The sequence below is a fragment of the Gigantopelta aegis genome, chromosome 2 (genome assembly GCF_016097555.1).
Source record: "Gigantopelta aegis isolate Gae_Host chromosome 2, Gae_host_genome, whole genome shotgun sequence".
NCBI classification, from domain to species: domain Eukaryota; kingdom Metazoa; phylum Mollusca; class Gastropoda; order Neomphalida; family Peltospiridae; genus Gigantopelta; species Gigantopelta aegis.
In genome coordinates, this window is record NC_054700.1 from 47375590 (window position 1) to 47394246 (window position 18657).

Genomic DNA, 18657 nt, shown 5'->3' on the forward strand with positions numbered 1-18657 from the left:
AGTCTCAGAGAGGAAACCTGCTACATTTTCTTCATTAGTAGGAAGGGATCTTTTATATACACTATCCCACAGACAGGATAGTACATACCACAGCCTTTGATGTACCAGTTGTGGTGCACTGGCTGGAACAAGAAATAGCCCAATGGGCCCACCGATGGGTGATGAAGAAAGGAAATGTTTTATTTAATGACGCTCTCAACACATTTTATTTATGGTTATATGGTTAAGGACCACATAGATATTGAGGGAGGAAACCCACTGTCGTCACTTCATGGGCTACTCTTTTTGATTAACATCAAGGGATTTTTTATATGCACCATCCCATAAACAGGATAGTACATACCACGGCCTTTGATGTACCAGTCGTGGTGCACTGGCTGGAGCGAGAAATAGCCCCATGGGCCCACTGACGGGGATTGATCCCAAACCGACTGCACATCCAGCGAGTGCTTTACCATTGGGCTACATCTCACCCCCTGATGGGGGATGAGATAACAGAGTTTGAGATAATGATGGTTTGACTGTATTAATCTTGGGATCTAGCTCAGTTAGTAGAGTGTTCGCTTTAGGTGCTTGGATCATAGGATCAAAGCTCGTCAGTGGATTCATTCTATGATTGGATTTTTTTTCCTATTCCAACCAGTGCCCCAAAACAGGTACATCAGAGGCTATGGTATGTGTTGTCCTGCCTGTGGGAATGAGCATATAAAAGATCCCTTGCTGCTAAGAAAACATGAATTTGTTTTATGTGGTACATGTAGTCAGTTCAGTTTTATTTGAACAGGCCAGGCAGAGCAAGGGGGTCTCAGAGGGCTGGGGGGGGGGGGGATGGGGGTTCTAGTCCCCCAATAATTCAGATTAAAAAATATTATTGGTAGTAAATTTCTGACGCCATAAAACCGTAAATAAAATGTGTTGAGTGCGTCCTTAAATGAAACATTTCCTGGTAGTACATCTTAAGTCAGAGATGAATGTTACTTGTAGAATGCAGGATTTTTCATTTCATGACATCTAGTTTTCAAAATTTTACGGAAGAACATAACCCCGAATCCCCCTAGAAACTGCTTTGTATCCTCGATCTCAGCCCCCCCCCCCCAATATTTACTTGCTTCTGACATGCCTGTTCAAAGCTACTTTTAATTATCAACAATCTCTTTCTACAGTTTCTCTAAAACTGTTTTTGTTTTATAAATTGTTTTGCAGATGAATTTATTGTGGTTCTTTGTGATACTCTGCTGTGTTGGCTGTAGCAGGGCCCAGGTGGAAGTGAGTTTTGTCGACACAAACCAGGTCGTCAAAGAAGGGGACCAGTTTGTTGTACGACTGCAGGCAAAGGGAACACTGACAGCAGAATTGGTTGCCATAGTTTCAGTGAGTGCCAGTACATCTAGTTACTAACTTGAAACCATATTTAGGTTTATTGCGGCTGTTGTTTTACTTATGTTTTGAGGTTCATCTTGTTGTGCCATTTTGTAATAGATCTAGTCATGAAATTTTTTTAGTGGAGTGATTAATTGCTCCTCCAACTCCGCCAAATGTCTGAAGACTTCAGTGTTATGACATTTCTCGCTCTAACCAGTGCACCACGACTGGTATATCAAAGGCCATGGTTTGTGCTATTCTATCTGTGGGGTGGTGCATATAAAAGATCCCTTGCTACTAATGGAAAAATGACTGTGTCAAAATGACCATATATTTGACATCCAATAGCCGATGATTAATAAATCAATGTGCTCTAGTGGTGTTGTGAAACAAGACAAACTTTCTTTGATTGTCATGACAATGCCATACAAATTCTATCCCAGATAACATGTTGCCATTTAGATACCATTTATCTTACAAATTGTTTAAAAACGTATCCAATTCACTTTCACTTAGATGTTAAATATCTTTTTTTATAAGATAAATGGCATCTAAAAGCTACTTTTAGTATTCTCAATGTCACAAAATTTAAAGAAACGCTACAAATCAGCTAACACAAATATCCTGATCAGTTTGAGTCTCGATAGATGTTAGATACATTTTGAAACAACTTGTAAAATAAATGGCATCTAACGGCCACTCATGTAGTATTCTTTGTCACAAATTTTAGAAGAAAAACTAGAAATTAGCTAACACAAAAATCCTGTTCAGTTTGAGTCCCAATAATGTAATAAAAAACAACAAAAAACCCACAACCTTAAAATTCCTTTCTTTTGTTTCCTTGTTCCTAGGTTCAGAGTGACATCGGTGATGACTTTATTGGAGACACGCAGGTGGCTAAGTTCAGCCCTGGCGACCAGGGCGTGGCCAACGTGACGTTCACGGTGCGTGACGACGACATCGCAGAGGCCGATGAGTTGTTCACTCTGTACATGGTCCTCGCGGGAAACATGGCCGCCAGGGTCGGGGAACCCAGTCAGTCACAAGTCAGAATCCTCGCCAACGATGACGCCTTTGGAGTCTTCGGCTTCCTTGGTGTAAGTGTCAACCGGTTAAAGATCAGTATTACATTATATTACTTGGCCCATATTTTCAAAGCTATTTTAGTGATGCAAAATCCTAAAAATATTTTAGCTATGATGTCACTATGCATGGGCGTACATAGGATTTTGAAAAGGGGGGTTCCAAAATAGAGGATTTTGAAAAGGGGGTTCCAAAATAAATTGCAGAGATATTGGGCATATATTTCTATGTTGAGTAAATATAATAATGTCAGATATCAATGTCAGATATATTAAATTATAAAAAAAGCGATTTTCAGGGGGGGGGGGGGGTTCGGTCAAACCCATCGAACCCCCCCTATGTACGCCCATGCTATGGTATGTGCTAAAAATATCATTAGCTATGATGTCACTATGACATGTGCTAGAAACATTAAAAGCTATAATGTTACTGTGGTATGTGCTAAAAACATCATTAGCTATGATGTCACTATGGCATGTGCTAAAAACATCATTAGCTATGATGTCACTATGGCATGTGCTAAAAACATCATTAGCTATGTCACTATGGCATGTGCTAAAAATATCATTAGCTATGATGTCACTATGGCATGTGCTAAAAACATCATTAGCTATGATGTCACTATGGCATGTGCTAAAAACATCATTAGCTATGATGTCACTACAACATGTGCTAAAAACATCATTAGCTATGATGTCACTATGACGTGCTAGAAACATTAAAAGCTATAATGTTACAATGGCATGTGCTCAAAACATCATTAGCTATGATGTCACTACAACGTGCTAAAAACATTATTAGCTATGATGTCACTACAACATGTGCTAAAAACATCATTAGCTATGATGTCAATATGGTATGTGCTAAAAACTTCATTAACTATGTCACTATGGTATGTGCTTAAATCTTCATTAGCTGTGGCATGTGCTGTAGTGATGTCATAGCCTACGATGGTTTTATCATTTTATATCTTCGAAAATCCATAGCAGTTGAAAAAAACAAATTCCCACTATCTCCTTTCCTTTTCACCTTTGAATTCTATCTGATTTTTTCTCGATCTGGCAGCTCGTCATATTTTTCAACTTTGTTTGCTCTCCAACTCCACATTCCAGTCCTTGTCTCTCCAACCACAACAGGTAATTATATCTTGTGTCAATCTGTGACACCCACCTGTCATATCCCATCAGCTTTAGCTGTGGCTTAGTCTGACCACATCAGAAAGGGTCCAGTGGTTACTTCATAACCTAAATTTAAATAACCCTTTTGATTTTGCATAGACCTGTATTATAATAATGTGGAATTGCATTTTATTGAGGGGTTTTTTAGCATTATAATTCATAATAACCTTTTATTGATTTTTATAGATCTCTCTATGATAATGTGTAATTGCCTTTTGTTTTGATCAGTGTTGTTATCATAATGTGTAACCAGCTTTTATTGATTTTTTTGTAATTATACTTTATAAATTGCCATTAATTCGTTTTGATAGACATTATTTTAATTTATTTTGATCAATCTCAAATTTATTAATCTCCATTCATTCCTCTCAATAAATATACTAATAATGCATAATTGCCTCTATTGATTTTAATAAATTTTGATAATTTATGGAAACTTTTATCTCTGTATTATGGTATGGGCTGTGCTAGGATTGAGTTGTTATGCCCCATTGCAGATTAAGAATACATTTCTGTAGGCGTGCATAATGTTTGGGAGGAAAGTGGATGTTACCATGCCTAAACTTCACTTTTTATGGGGAATAGTGAAAACTGGCAGTTGTTTGCTATAAAACAGATAACACTGCCTGCTTGCCCTGGATTGGGCCCCTGGCTTCCCAGAGACTGAACCCTGGGGTGGACATATGCTAGAAACCTTCGTGGTATATGAGCATGCTAAAGTATAATGCACACACACCGCCTGAATACCTTTGTTGAAGCTGTGGCTCTGAAGTGTGAGCTATGGGCCATTAATTCAAACATGTGGAGTTATATTTTTCATTGTAATTGTCTGCAACTTTATAATTGTACCCCATGGAGCTTGTATTCCAATTGATAAAAGTGTGCACTAAATCTGTATAACTACACAGTGTTTAGAACCAGACTCCTAAACTTCCTTATAATGCCAAACAACCTCATTTGGGGGCATGGTACAAGTCAGATATTGCATAAATTAACTCATGGTGTGCATGATTATTTGCACACTTTGGATGTTTTGATTGACAGCAGACAGACTCTTGTGTTGTCGACTGTCAGCTGTCAATGAAAACATCAAAAGTGTGCAAGTAACCATGTATACCACTCATAAGTTTATGCAGTAACTTTTACATAGAAACGGAACTTTGATGAAATATTTCTGTCACAAATAAAATGTTTTTTGTGGTAACATGTTTATTACTATCATATCATATTATTTGTATTCTTATGTAGGGTGTATCCTATAACATTAATGTAAGGTAGTGATACCAGGGCCCTCAACTCTGGCATTATCATATTTGTTTTCTGGGGATAACAAATTATTTTGACTTCAGGTATAATATGTATATGCAGTTGTACATAAGTTCTTTTGTTTTGAAGTTAAGGAGAAAACCTACACTTCTATATTGGAGCTGAAAATTGTCTATGTATTTTATATGTATATATATATATATATATATATATATATATATATATATATATATATATATATATATATATATATATATATATATATATATATATATGTATCTATGTATGTATGTGTGTATGTGTGTATATGTATATGTATATATATATATATGTTTTGTACATGATTTCTTTCGTTTTGACAGACATCCCCTGTTGAAGTTCAGGAGAAAACCTACACCTCTATAGTGGAGCTGAAAATTGGTCGAACAAAAGGAACATTTGGAGAAGTTATCTTGAATTTTGTTGTAAGGCTGATCATAAACAAATAATATTGTTGATGTAATTCATTCAAATCGGAAAGAAATGTTAATTAATCCTTTTTTATCACAAATAATTTATTTAAAAAACAAATCTTCCTAGTTTCAAAGAAAGTAAAATAAAAATAATCTGTCAACTATTAACATTTTGAGTTGGGTTTGTAGGAAATTTTCTTCTACCACACTGGCCTGTATGTGCAGTATGTTTCAGTCGCCTTGTTTGCGATATCTGATGTGTTTGTTGTGTTTCAGGTAAACTCCAGTAATTCTGAATCTGCAGAAGATGACCTGTTCCCCGGTAGCGGCATCGTCCGCTTCTTGCCCACCGAGACCGAGAGTATTCTCCAGCTGCAGATCAAGGCAGACGATGTAAGTAGAAATGTCTGTCCTCCCTCCCTGCCTCTCTCTCTCTCTCTCTCTCTCTCTCTCTCTCTCTCTCTCTCTCTCTCTCTCTCTCTCTCTCTCTCTCTCTCTCTCTCTCTCTCTCTCTCTCTCTCTCTCTCTCTGTCTTTGTCTCATTTCTACTTTTGCTTTCACATCATACAATATACCTGTGCTAAATATTTCAAACTTTATTCGAAAGCAAGGATGACATCGTTATTCATATGTGACTTCAATCTTGTTCATTTTCAGTAAAATCACACACATTTTACCTTTTAGCCAAAAACAATTTTAATGCTGGATGTTCTGTGATTTGTATCAAATTAAAATGGACTTTATTGGAAATGAAAACATATTACTGGACTACAACTTGACAAAACATTTTAGTTTTAACTTTTCTTTATTATAAAGTTAAACTTTAAAAATTAACAAAAATGTTGATTAATTTCTTTTAATGTATACTTTTAAATGAAGGGGAAGAGGGATTAATCAAAAAAAAAAGAAAAAAAAAAAGAGTACGGTTTGAAAATAATTTTGAACTGCCTTAATGTACAATGATATTAAATGATATTTATTAATTTGACAGATTCCTGAGAATGCAGAACACTTTACTGTGATATTGACAGATTCCTCCCCCACAGCCACGATAGACCGATCAAAGATCGAACTTATCATACAGCCAAACGACGCTCCAATCCGATTCTCAAATGTAAGTCACATGGTTTCCATACTTTCTTGTTACATAGGGCTTGGAAGGTACCAGCAACTGATGGGAAAAGTGGTTAATTAATTATATTAATTGACCTTTCAGTTTTGAGTGGGAGGGGGGAGAATTGTATGATCTTCAGTTGGAGGAGTCACTGCCTCCCCCCCCCCCCAGCACTTCTCTTCTGACACCTATATTATTTATCAAGTTAAGCTAATTATTTCAGTTTTAACTTTATTTTTGTTTTGCCTTTATTAAGTAAAAAGGCGAGATGTAGGTATTATTTTTCTGATGGCATCATTGACGGCATCAACTTTTGCACTAAAGTTTAACATTAAAGTTTTATGTTAAAGTTTTGCGTTTAGATCTGTTTGTCTCTAACGGCCAGTCATAGATCAATGAAACTTGGTTCATAGTTGCACCTATGGATGTTCATCACTGTGCACCAAAAACGTTGATGGTAGGTGAGACTGTTAATTCTGCAGAATTCTTGTTTTGCTTATAAATATTCTATTAAAGTCACAGACCCTATGAAAATGAACACTAAAGTTTGGAATAATGTACAAACCCGTAACACATTTTGATCAAGTTACAATAGAGTGAAACAAGAGTCTGTGACATTGAAATGGGGCAAATATGCTTTAAAATCAGACAATCTAGCTCGTCTTCATAACAGTTACTTCTCAGACGAATGTGCTTTTTTAAAGAAATCAAGAAGGCATTTCATGGTATTAGAAAAACTAGGATCGCCAGAAACACTTTGGACTTACAAAAATACATACTCTAAACAATAAAATCTATACAGTGTCTGATTTCAATTGTCAAAATTGGATTAGTTAAGTTTTTTCCCATACCAACCAATGCCCCATGATTGGTATGTCAAAGGCCGTGGTATGTGCTGTCCTGTGTAGGAAGTGCATATAAAAGATTCCTTGCTACTATACTTGATGAGTGTACCGGTACTGTCTTTTCTGATATGCATATGTAACCGTCCTAATCTAGAACAACAATAATAAGACCATCAATGAGGATGGAACGGCCACGAATGTCAACAGTCGATGAAGACTCCCTCACGGGCGCTCATCCACGCAGATTCAAAATTCATCCGGATGCCGTAATTACTACATATAATAAAACACAAACACCAATTGAAATAATAATATTTAGTACATAATTATCAAAACACAAAACATAACATAATCGCAGTGTTCACTGTCGAATGTATTAAATAACAACTACAGTAAATTACGACCACTCCCAGCCCCAATTAACCTAACATTTACTCATACTGTTTTACCTACCGACCCAATCACGTTCCCAGCGGAAGACCCCGAACACTCGTCGCTAACCGCTTTTATTTGTCTCTCACTGCAGTGCAGCCGTCTCCCATTGGCTGGAGATCACTGCCCTCGCAATGCATGTGCGACCGTATAATGCACATAATGAAATGCATTGCAGCCAGTAAAAATAACCCAGACTTTCCACTAGTCTATTTCATTACAGACAATAATAGACTTTCCACTGGTCTGTTACATCCCCCCCCCCCCCACCAAAATAAGGCGATCTCCTGACGCTAGGTGATCACATAACTCCTAACTGACCAGAGGAATTAAATCCATCATAAAACACATAAACTAACGCTTATTAATGTGTCCAACATGATGTCTTTCATGTATTGTCTATATGAGTAGAGAATCCATAGCACACATAAACCAATCTTTATACATCAAGGATCGTGAAAGTCAATAAACCACTGTTCTTTTCCACGAATCTATACTCCAAGAATGCATCTCACGTCCACCATCAGCAAAGCACCATAGCAAGCAATGTCATCTCCCTCATGGCCACATAGCACATTTCAGCTCAGGACGTTTCTACCGTGTCCACCATCACTTGTACAGTTATCAGCAATGCTGCCCATCAAGCAAAGACATCACATCTATAGATTCCCTCATACATCAAAACGAACCCTGAAAAACTAGCTAAACATTAGTTCCATATATAAATATATAATAATTAATCCATTACACATACAACATTAAACTACCAATTATATCATGACAAATAACAATAAAACAAAACGGCACAAAACAACAAAGCATACTCACATGACAATGGACTTCCGCTGGGAACACTACCATCACACAAGAGTGATGCCTAACAAACTACCCCATCCCAGAATAAACTAATACGGCACCCCTATAATAAAATTATATATACTAGTCTGGACTTAATGTAAAGTAAGTTAACCATTTAAACGCACATGACAATATCACCAGTCAAATACTGTACATCTACCCCAAGATGATAAAATTATCCTATATGTACTCACTAAACTGTGTATTGCACGTGAAATAGATAACGATACAACACCATCAACCCCAACAATCGACATTTTATGTACAGATTTTTCAAACTTGTCGCACAAATAAACCAGTATTAATATATAAAAAAAATAAAGCATTCACTCATTCACACAACAATCGATTGGCGCCAATCTCACTTAAACTACATACAAACCATATAGCATATTAATGACATTAATGTGTGACATAATCTGCAAATCTGACTGGTGGCCTAATTATTCTCCCCACCCTAGTCATCACTGGTGGGGTCGAGAAAACCCTCTTCTCACTGCAATCGGTTTCTTCCCTTGAGCCAACTTCCGGACTAACGCCTACATAGCCTGCAGATGTTTCTACAGAACCGCCTTCTGAAGTATTACTCAAAATACAACGTGTTGAGTAGTTTCGCTATATACAATACTAGGTATTTCTACCACTTTCCGATGAGTACTCTCATCATCTGACACAGATAAAACACCAGGTAAACGCACTTCGTTATCAACCGTTACGGGTGAAGCACCGGAAGTATAACAAAGTATTAGACACATGCCCAACAAACGTTAGCTGCTCGGAAACACGTTGTTGCCGTGCACGACCTCGCCACCAAATAACTTCATCATCGTCACAATCATTAGCTACCCCTTCTGGGTTCACAATGTTCGGGTGAAACCGAACTTCTCTTAACCTAGCATTTTCTTCAACCCCAACGTTTTCCCTATAGTTACCAGCCGATTTTAACTTGTTGACATGTACAACTTCCCTAATATGTTTCCCGTTTACGTTACCCTGTACTCGGTAAGTAACCTCATTAATTTTCTTTATAACTCGCAAGGGCCCTATCAACGGTTTTACCCATTTCAGAGATTTACCCCTTTTTGCCCTTTTTTTGTACATCCAAACATTGTCACCGATCTTAACATTTTGCACAACAGATTTCATATCATAGTAAAACTTTTGCTTTCCATGACTTTTATCTAAATTCTCACCTACGGTTTTAAATGCATTTTGCAAATGTTCTTTAGTTTCCCTGACAAAAGTTGACGTGGGTTTTGCAATACACGGTGAGCCTTCCACTATTTCTAGTGAGTAAAGTCACTTCCCTACCAAACACAAGATAGTTCGGCGAAAACTTTGTCGACACTTGTTCCCCACTACGATAGGCCATAGGTAACTTGGCCAAATGAACATCCCAATCATTCTGTGATTCCACCACATACATACTAAGCATGTCTGACAAAGTCCTATTCATGCGTTCGACCAGGCCATCGGACTGCGGGTAATACACCGTTGTACGCGTTTTTGTTATACCCAGCATTCTACACATCTCTTGAAATAATTTCGACTCGAAATTAGCTCCTTGGTCCAAATGCAAACTATGTGGAACCCCAAACCTACAAATGAACTCGTCCACCAATTTACCAGCCACCGTTACAGCTTCCTGGTTGGGAATGCCCACTTAGTATAGTAATCTTGCACTACCATAATCCACCTGTTTCCCCTATCAGTAACGGGCCATGGTCCAGAAAGATCAACTGCTATACGTTGAAATGGAAAGCACAGGATTTCACTCATCATACCAGCTCGGTTTTTGCGACTAGGTGACTTACGCGATGCACACTGTTTGCACGTTAAACACCAAGTTCGAACGTCATTAACCCACCCTGGCCAATAATAATGCTGTTTCAACTTGGACATCATTCGATCAATCCCATTATGTCCACCACCCGCAATATTCTCATGTAACCCAGTTAAATGGGCATTTCTATCGGCTTCCGGTACGATTATTTGTGTATGCCCTGTGTCATCCAAAACCCTGATCAAATATCCATCACGCACTTTCAATGACTCCCATTGCTGACATAGAACGACATAGAACGACAGCCAACTAATTTTGAAGAGGTTTCACAGCCTTTCCTTCAATCAGTCTATATATAACGGATATAGTATTATCCAATTGTTGTGATTGACGGAGAGTTGGTACAGTTTCTACCATAGCAATGCCAATACGCGTACACTGCTTACAAGGAATACGCGACATTGCGTCCGCATTCTGGTATGATTTACCAGTCCTATGGCGAATTTCAAAAGTGTATGATGATAACACTTCAATCCATCTAGCTACCTGTGCTTCCGGATTCTTGAAATTTATCAACCAGGTGAGCGAACCATGATCAGTCCTCACCACGAACTTTCAACCCAAAAGATAATGTTTAAAATGTTTAACACCATCTACTACAGCCAAAAGTTCCCTACGAGTTACACGGTAGTTTCTTTCCTGTTTGGATAAAGTGCGACTACCATATGCAATAACTCGCTCTTTACCATCTTGTACTTGACTCAGCACATACCCGATACCCATATCACTAGCGTCAGTGTCTAAAATAAAATCTACATTAAAATTTGGGTATGCTAAAATCGGGCTAGATGTTAACAATTCCTTAAGTTTTTGAAATGCCGAGATACATTCAGGTGACCACTCAAACTTAACCCCCTTTTCAAGTAACTTGGTAAGTGGCTTAGAAATGGTCACGAACCCCTCGATAAAACGTCGGTAATAAGACGCTAAACCCAGAAAACTACGCATGTCTGCCACACACTTGGGAACAATCCAATTCACAACCTTCTCAGTGTTTGCCTGGTTAGTTAAAATACCCTTGTCCGAAATGGTATGTCCCAAATATGACACTTCTTTAAGGGCAAAACCACATTTCGACACTTTCAACTTCAAACCAGCTTCTTTTAAACGATCAAATACCTGGGATAGGCTGTCTAAATGTTTCTTAAATGGGCCACTTGTATAAATAATGCAATCATCTATATAAATCATGCACGTTTGCCCTTGTAAGCCAGCTAAAACACAATCCATTAACCGTTGGAATGTCCCTGGGGCATTACATAAACCAAATGGCATTACATTGAATTCATACAATCCCCCTGGTATACAAAACGCAGTTTTACCTTTACTTTCTGGGTCCACCTCTACCTGCCAGTACCCTGAGGCCAAATCAAGGGACGAAAACCATGTTGACCCTGATAAATGGTCTAACACATCGTCGATTCATGGTAAGGGATAAGCGTCCTTTACTGTGACATCATTCAATTGACGATAATCTACACAAAATCTCGTTGTGCCATCCTTTTTCTTAACCAAGACAATTGGAGAGGCCCTCGGAGATTTTGACGGTTGAATTATACCATTGTCTAACATATCAGAAACTATTTGCTTCACTTCGTTTTGTTTATGAAACGGTACTCGACGAGGAGATTGTTTACCTGGGTCACTGTCGAGGGTATTTATTTTATGATAAACAAGACTGGTACAGCCTAAATCATCGGTACTTTTAGAAAATACGTCCTGATTTGCCTGTAACAACCTGTCCAACTGTTTCCGATCATCAATATTTAATTCTCCAAATTTGGCAGAACCATAATTTGGTTTTACGGGATCAATCCCTGAAACAATTTCACATTGTTCTTCTACCTCGACCAAGTTTCCAAAACAACTACCCTTGGGAATTTTCACTTCCGTTTCAGTTAGATTTGCAACCCTAACGGGAATCTGTCGGTTGCGCGGTGTAACTAATACCCTTGCTACAACAATGGTATTGTCCCTTTCAAAAGTATCAATACTTTCGACGCACCCCTCCCCACAGAATTCACCATTTAATTCTGCAAAAAACGTCATCTCATGTTTAGCGGGAACCACAACAGCCTCTGTTACTCCACAACAGCCTCTTTGGTAACAATAGGTACCGATATAACCTTTCCCTTACGATGCATTGGCACATTCCCCGACATAAGTTTAAGTTTATCTTTCTTCAAGTCCAACGTTGCCCCACATTTGGTAAGAAAGTCTGCACCTAAAATAACCCTATAGCCCAAGTCCTTTATGACGACCATGGGCACAACAAGTCGGTTATTCCCCAAGGTCAGACTAACTTCTACCATCCCCAAATGTTGCAATGAACTTTTCCCCATTCCCACCAAATTCAGATCTAATGGGACTGCAGAAAAACTTCCACCTACGGATTTTAAACACGTCTCGCTTATCATTGTGATAGCGGCCCCTGTGTCAATCATCATGTCTACCAAGCCACCATTCACTCGTCCTAATACAAAATATTTAGGACAAGAAATATTGGTCCCACTAAAACACGGTGTTGAAAATTTGACCTCGTTTTCAACACTTACTCTTTTGGGTCTTACCACATACCTTGTCCAAACAGTTTGGGTTTTTTAAGTTTTGGACAAAATCTAACCATATGATTTGTATCACCGCAATTCCAACAAGACCTATTTCTCGTCTTTTGCTCGTTTAGGAAGCCATCTTGTTTTTCATCTTTGTGCAATGCTTTAAGTTCTCTCATTTCACGAGTTAACTTCTGTATTTTATCTTTTAACTGATCGATTTCGTTATCGCTACCCGCAAGTGATTTAGAGGTCACGGAGGTCATAGAGACTTGTCTACTCTCTCTATCTGCCCTTTTGATCATTTCCCACTCCATCGCAAACGCTACGGCATCGTTTACGGTTCTGAAATGTTTATGACGCATTTGCAAACGCAGAGGCTTTTGCCCTATCTTTTCAATGAACTCGGTAACACACAACTGTTCCATTTCTACTACACCCATACCCGGATAAGCCTGTTGTGCTAACCGTCGTAATTTTATCCCAAAATCAATCAAATTTTCACCGGACTGAATCTGACAATGTCTAAACTCTACATTTGCTAAATGGCCACTCCCTTTCGGGTGAAATCTATCACTCAACGTTCGTGTTAATTCCTCAAAATTATCACTTTTATCGCCACCAATGTCAAAATATAATTTTCGTGCTCTTCCATGCAAACAAACGCCTAACAATCTAGGTTTATTTTCAACATTCCAACCGTTTAAATCTCCATATAATTCAAACGTTTTCAACCACTCGGGCCAATCCTCTGGTTTTTCACCATTGAACGGTTCTGGCCTAAGACCTGTACCCGGTTGAACCATCACCACTGAATGCTAGTCTAAACCTCGTCCTAACGATACTTTACGATTACTCGTAATGGGCATACCCGCATCCATTTAAAAGCAAGGGTGTACCTCTAGTTTAGGGCTAGACATTGCACCTGCCTCGCGTTTTTCGCAAACAAATGAATTGGTACGATCCCTGCCCCGACCTAACGACCAACATTTCAGTACGGACGTATCGTTATCCATATTACTATAATAATAACTCCCTAACGTGCCATTCAAGTACGAAACTGTTTGACAATGATCACTGCATAAACTATGTAATTACGGACAACCGACCCTACTCATAGCGCCAAATGTAACCGTCCTAATCTAGAACAACAATAATAAGACCATCAACGAGGACGGAACGGCCACGAGTGAGCGTCAATCTCCCCTCAACCCTCAACAAGTGAATGTCGACAGGAGATGAAGGCTCCCTCACGGGCGCTCATCCACATAGATTTAAAATTCATCCGGATGCCGTAATTACTACATATAATAAAACACAAACACCAATTGAAATAATAATATTTAGTACATAATTATCAAAACACAAAACATAACATATAATCGCAGTGTTCACTGTCGAATGTATTAAATAACAACTACAGTAAATTATGATCACCCCCAACCCCAATTAACCTAACATTTACTCATACTGTTTTACCTACCGACCCAATCACGTTCCCAGCGGAAGACCCCGAACACTCGTTACTAACCGCTTTTATTTGTCTCTCACTGCAGTGCAGCCATCTCCCATTGGCTGGAGATCACTACCCTCGCAATGCACGTGCGACCGTATAATGCACATAATGAAATGCATTGCAGCCAGTAAAAATAACTCAGACTTTCCACTAGTCTATTTCATTACAGACAATAATAGAATTTCCACTGGTCTTTTACACATACATGAATTAAAAATTCAATTTTACTTTGAGGGGAGTGGGGGGGGGAGTATGTAAAAAATATCTACCTAGTGTTATCAGTCAACAACAAAAGCTTCTATTTTGTTTGGGTAGGTGGGCAACTCTTTAAAGACTATATAAAAGATTCCTTGCTACTAATTAAAAATGCAGTGGGTTTCCTTTTTAAGACTATATGTCAGAATTACCAAATGTTTGACATCCAGTAGCTGATAATTAATAAATCAATGTGCTCTAGTGGTCAACAAAAATCTTCTCTTTTCTTTTTCAGAGTGTTTATCGTTTCGAGGAGGGACCTGGAAAACAAACCGTTAGCATACCTGTATACCGAGGTAAAACCGACGATGGCAAATCGCAGATCGGTTCACTGGACGGCGATGTCGTGGTTCAATACACATTCACGGACAGAACTGCCCGGAATGGTCTGGATTTTACCGCTTACAATGGCCAACTGTTGTTCAGGCGTGGCGAGACAGATAAAATAATAACCTTTGACATCAACGATGACAATTACCCAGAGATGGAAGAATCCTTCATTCTTTCATTTACGCAGATCACTGGTGATGCCGTTTGGGTGATGCCGAACTCGGCAACCATTATAATCAGTGCCAACGACAACCCAAATGGAATCATCACATTCAGGGCCCAAGATTTCACATCTGGCAAACCAGTGGTCCAGGTGAATGAAGACACGTTCTCCATAGCTCGATTTCCCGTGGCGAGAAACGGCGGAACGTTTGGCGTGGTCACCGTCCAGTGGGAGATCGTGAGAAACAGTTCCAGTCTGGACCCAGTGACACAGGATGTGGGGCCTGAACAGGGATCCATCATGTTTCAGGACGGGGTTAACAAAAAAGATATTGTAGTGACCATCGTCCAGGACAATGATCCGGAAATAGCCGAGCAGTTCATCGTTAGATTGGTGTCGGCATCTGCGAAGGCGTCTCTGGAAGGAATCACTGAAGCAGTGCTGTTGATTGAAGACAGCGATAATGTTTACGGATTTGTTGAGTTTTCCACTTCTCAGAACCAGAAGATAATCACTGTAAGTATGGCAAGAAAAAAACTAAAGAAAAAAAAGCCACATCATAACATGACGTTGTTTTTTCCAGTCCTAGTTCAGACTTTCAAATGTGAAATATGACGTCATTTCGTCATCTCCTTCTAGTTGTGGTTGAAACATTTTGAAACGGTCCTTGTTATTCATAAAAAATAACAATAATAATATGGATAATAAAGAAATTATTACACTCGAGTGTGTGTCATACTGATTTTACGAAACGAGTGTCAGGATTTTTGTATTGCCCGAGCGAAAGCGAGGGTAATACATAAATCCTGATACGAGTATGACACACAAGCTTGTATAATAATCTCTATGTGGTCTAGTAGTGTCATTAAACTAACTTTATACATGTTCAAGACATTGTTTTCATATGGTGGATATCAAAATTTTACTGACTGCAACTTTATTTTTAATGTGATATTCAATTTAATTATTTTAATGTATATATATTTTATATTTCTAAAATGATGCATCAAAGACAATTGCAACCACAACTGACTTCAACTTTTTTTCTTTTTTTTTAAACTTTATTTTAATACTTTAAGGCGATGTTTAATTTAATTATTTTTATGTGATATTTAATTATTTGAATGTGATATTTAATTTAATTATTTGAATGTGATATTTACTTTAATTATTTTTATGTGATATTTAATTTAATTATTTTTAATGTGATATTTAATTTAATTATTTTTAATGTGATATTTAATTTAATTATTTTTATGTGATATTTCTTTAATTATTTTTATGTGATACGTTATATTTTTTAAGACGACTGATCCAAGATCGTTCCAACTGCAGCTGTCCCGTCAAAGCGGGCGGACAGCGAACCTCGTCATGAACATCACCCTGATCTACGTGACCAGTCTGGGCGTGCAGGACACAGACAATGTCTTAGAGCAGTCACAGATTGAAGTCGTCATGAACGAAAATGAAAATCTGGCCACGACCAATGTGGCACTGCTGCAGACAGCATTTCTGCATATTGGTTCATATTTCAAGGCCATGTTAACCAGTGTTGTGCTGGAAACAGGTAGATATTTATAGGATATTAAACAAGCTTCCGTTTCCTATCACATTTATGTCCCGAGTACAATAATTTTCCTTTGTCACAAACGTTAGTAAGTGACAATGAAAATTATTTCACGAAGGACATAAACATGATACGAACTGGTAGCGAATTTAATATTCTATTTATTACCCATTATCGTTGAAGTTCTACGTCCCACTTGGTGTTATAGTGCCAGTAGTGGGACATATCACTTTGATATATACCAAGAGATTTTTATCCATATGGATAATAATATTTTATTCATGTTATTTTACCAAATTGGTTGAAATTTCTGCTGGATATACGGTCACTGTGACCTACTTTTCACACATTACTACGCATTAAAAAAAAATCCTTGTTCGAGCCATTTTTTCCTTATCAGTTCATATAACACATTCAGTAATTTGTGTGCATCTCCATAAAACTCCTGACATGCATATTATGTACCTCACAGGTACGCTTATTTTTTTATGCCTCACATCTTGTGGTATTAAACTGGATTCTTAAAAAACCCACTTTAACATTGCTATTTTCATTTCATTTTTTTATTTATTTATTCTTAGAACCTGAATATGGGTTTTACAACACCCCAAAGCTGAATGCGCGAACTCAGGTAACCGTACCTGTGACTGCAGCTGAGGCCAACGGTGAGATTGGGTTCTACAATATCTCTGGCATCATAGTGGACGAACCGGAGACAGGCATACTTCAGGTTAAGTTACACAATTATAAACATGCTTCAACGGTGTTCAACAGATGTGCGCGTTACATCATCAATATCGTTTACACAAATTTAGACCATTTTTTGTTTTCTTTTCGATGTTATGATAACAACTCAAATACAAATACCAGTCAACAAAATACACTCAGTGTGTTCGATTGTCATTCTACTGTTCTAGCATTCACAGAATCAAGATAGATAACTCCTGTGAATGTTGACAGCTGTGTTTACAAAGACCGGTTGCTATCAACTGCATTCGAGAATGGGAGGGAAAGGGTTAATATAGTCCAGTTTAGGAAAGAGTTTTTAATTAAAAAAAATAATATAAATTACTAAATTGCCTTTTGAAATCTTTCTTTGATGATTACATGTAGGCTGACCCATGTAGTATTTAAATAACCCATTACTTGTTATTTTTAGTACTAAACAACCTGCAAGTTGTATGTTGCCTGTTGTATAACAGCAAAATGAGGTGGTACTCTGGCATAAGGGTGGATAAATTTTTTTTTGCAAGGTGGTTATCGAGGGAGAGCACTTTTTAATAAAAATATTTTATTTAACATTAATAAAAACTGTTTGTGTTCCTTACATGAACAAAATATCAAGTAAATGTTCACTTTATTTAACTGTAACAAGTTAAATGTAACAATAACTGGTAACTTTGTTTATTAACCTCTATTTGCGTTGTTTTTAATGTTGTTTTAAAATATTATTATTGTGTTTCTAGGTTCCATTAAGACTTTCCCGAGAAGGTTATAGTGAGACGGCCAACATAAAATGGATTCTTTCTGGATATTATGCCTCTGCTGCCGCGGTAACCATGGATGACGTCATGCAGATGTCTGGCACCGTCATTCTGTCATCTGGTAAATATGACCTTTATGTCACTGAGCTTCAATCTAATTTTCCAGTTTAGAGTGAGGGATATTTTTCCTGTTTTAGTTAGTAAGTATCAACTAGAATTCCCTCAAAAATGAACATTTTTCTTGGTCCTTTTTTAAATATCAGTAGTGGAAAAAAACCTTTCTAAATTGTATACCCCTTAAAACCTTTTTTTTTCACTTGTTCTAATGGGTGTCCAGTTTAGAAGGATTTCACTGTA

General features: G+C 37.8%; 1 protein-coding gene and 1 long non-coding RNA gene across 2 annotated transcripts in view; one reads left to right on the forward strand and one right to left on the reverse strand.

The window, feature by feature from the left end:
* The first annotated feature begins 479 nt into the window (after positions 1 to 479).
* The window catches only part of LOC121388770 (adhesion G-protein coupled receptor V1-like), a 179110-nt gene continuing 160932 nt past the window's right edge, over positions 480 to 18657 (forward strand). The window contains exons 1-10 of the mRNA XM_041520265.1: positions 480 to 515; positions 1204 to 1371; positions 2214 to 2459; positions 5252 to 5353; positions 5618 to 5734; positions 6333 to 6455; positions 14992 to 15765; positions 16555 to 16816; positions 17398 to 17546; positions 18283 to 18421. Of these exons, the coding sequence (XP_041376199.1) occupies positions 480 to 515; positions 1204 to 1371; positions 2214 to 2459; positions 5252 to 5353; positions 5618 to 5734; positions 6333 to 6455; positions 14992 to 15765; positions 16555 to 16816; positions 17398 to 17546; positions 18283 to 18421 (2116 nt within the window). The remainder of the gene's footprint in view (positions 516 to 1203; positions 1372 to 2213; positions 2460 to 5251; positions 5354 to 5617; positions 5735 to 6332; positions 6456 to 14991; positions 15766 to 16554; positions 16817 to 17397; positions 17547 to 18282; positions 18422 to 18657) is intronic.
* LOC121386437 lies at positions 7685 to 14649 on the reverse strand. Its single transcript, XR_005959653.1, has 3 exons — positions 14513 to 14649; positions 9160 to 9162; positions 7685 to 7740 (listed from the first exon to the last, which is right to left on the reverse strand). It is a non-coding gene; the product is annotated as an uncharacterized LOC121386437 (long non-coding RNA).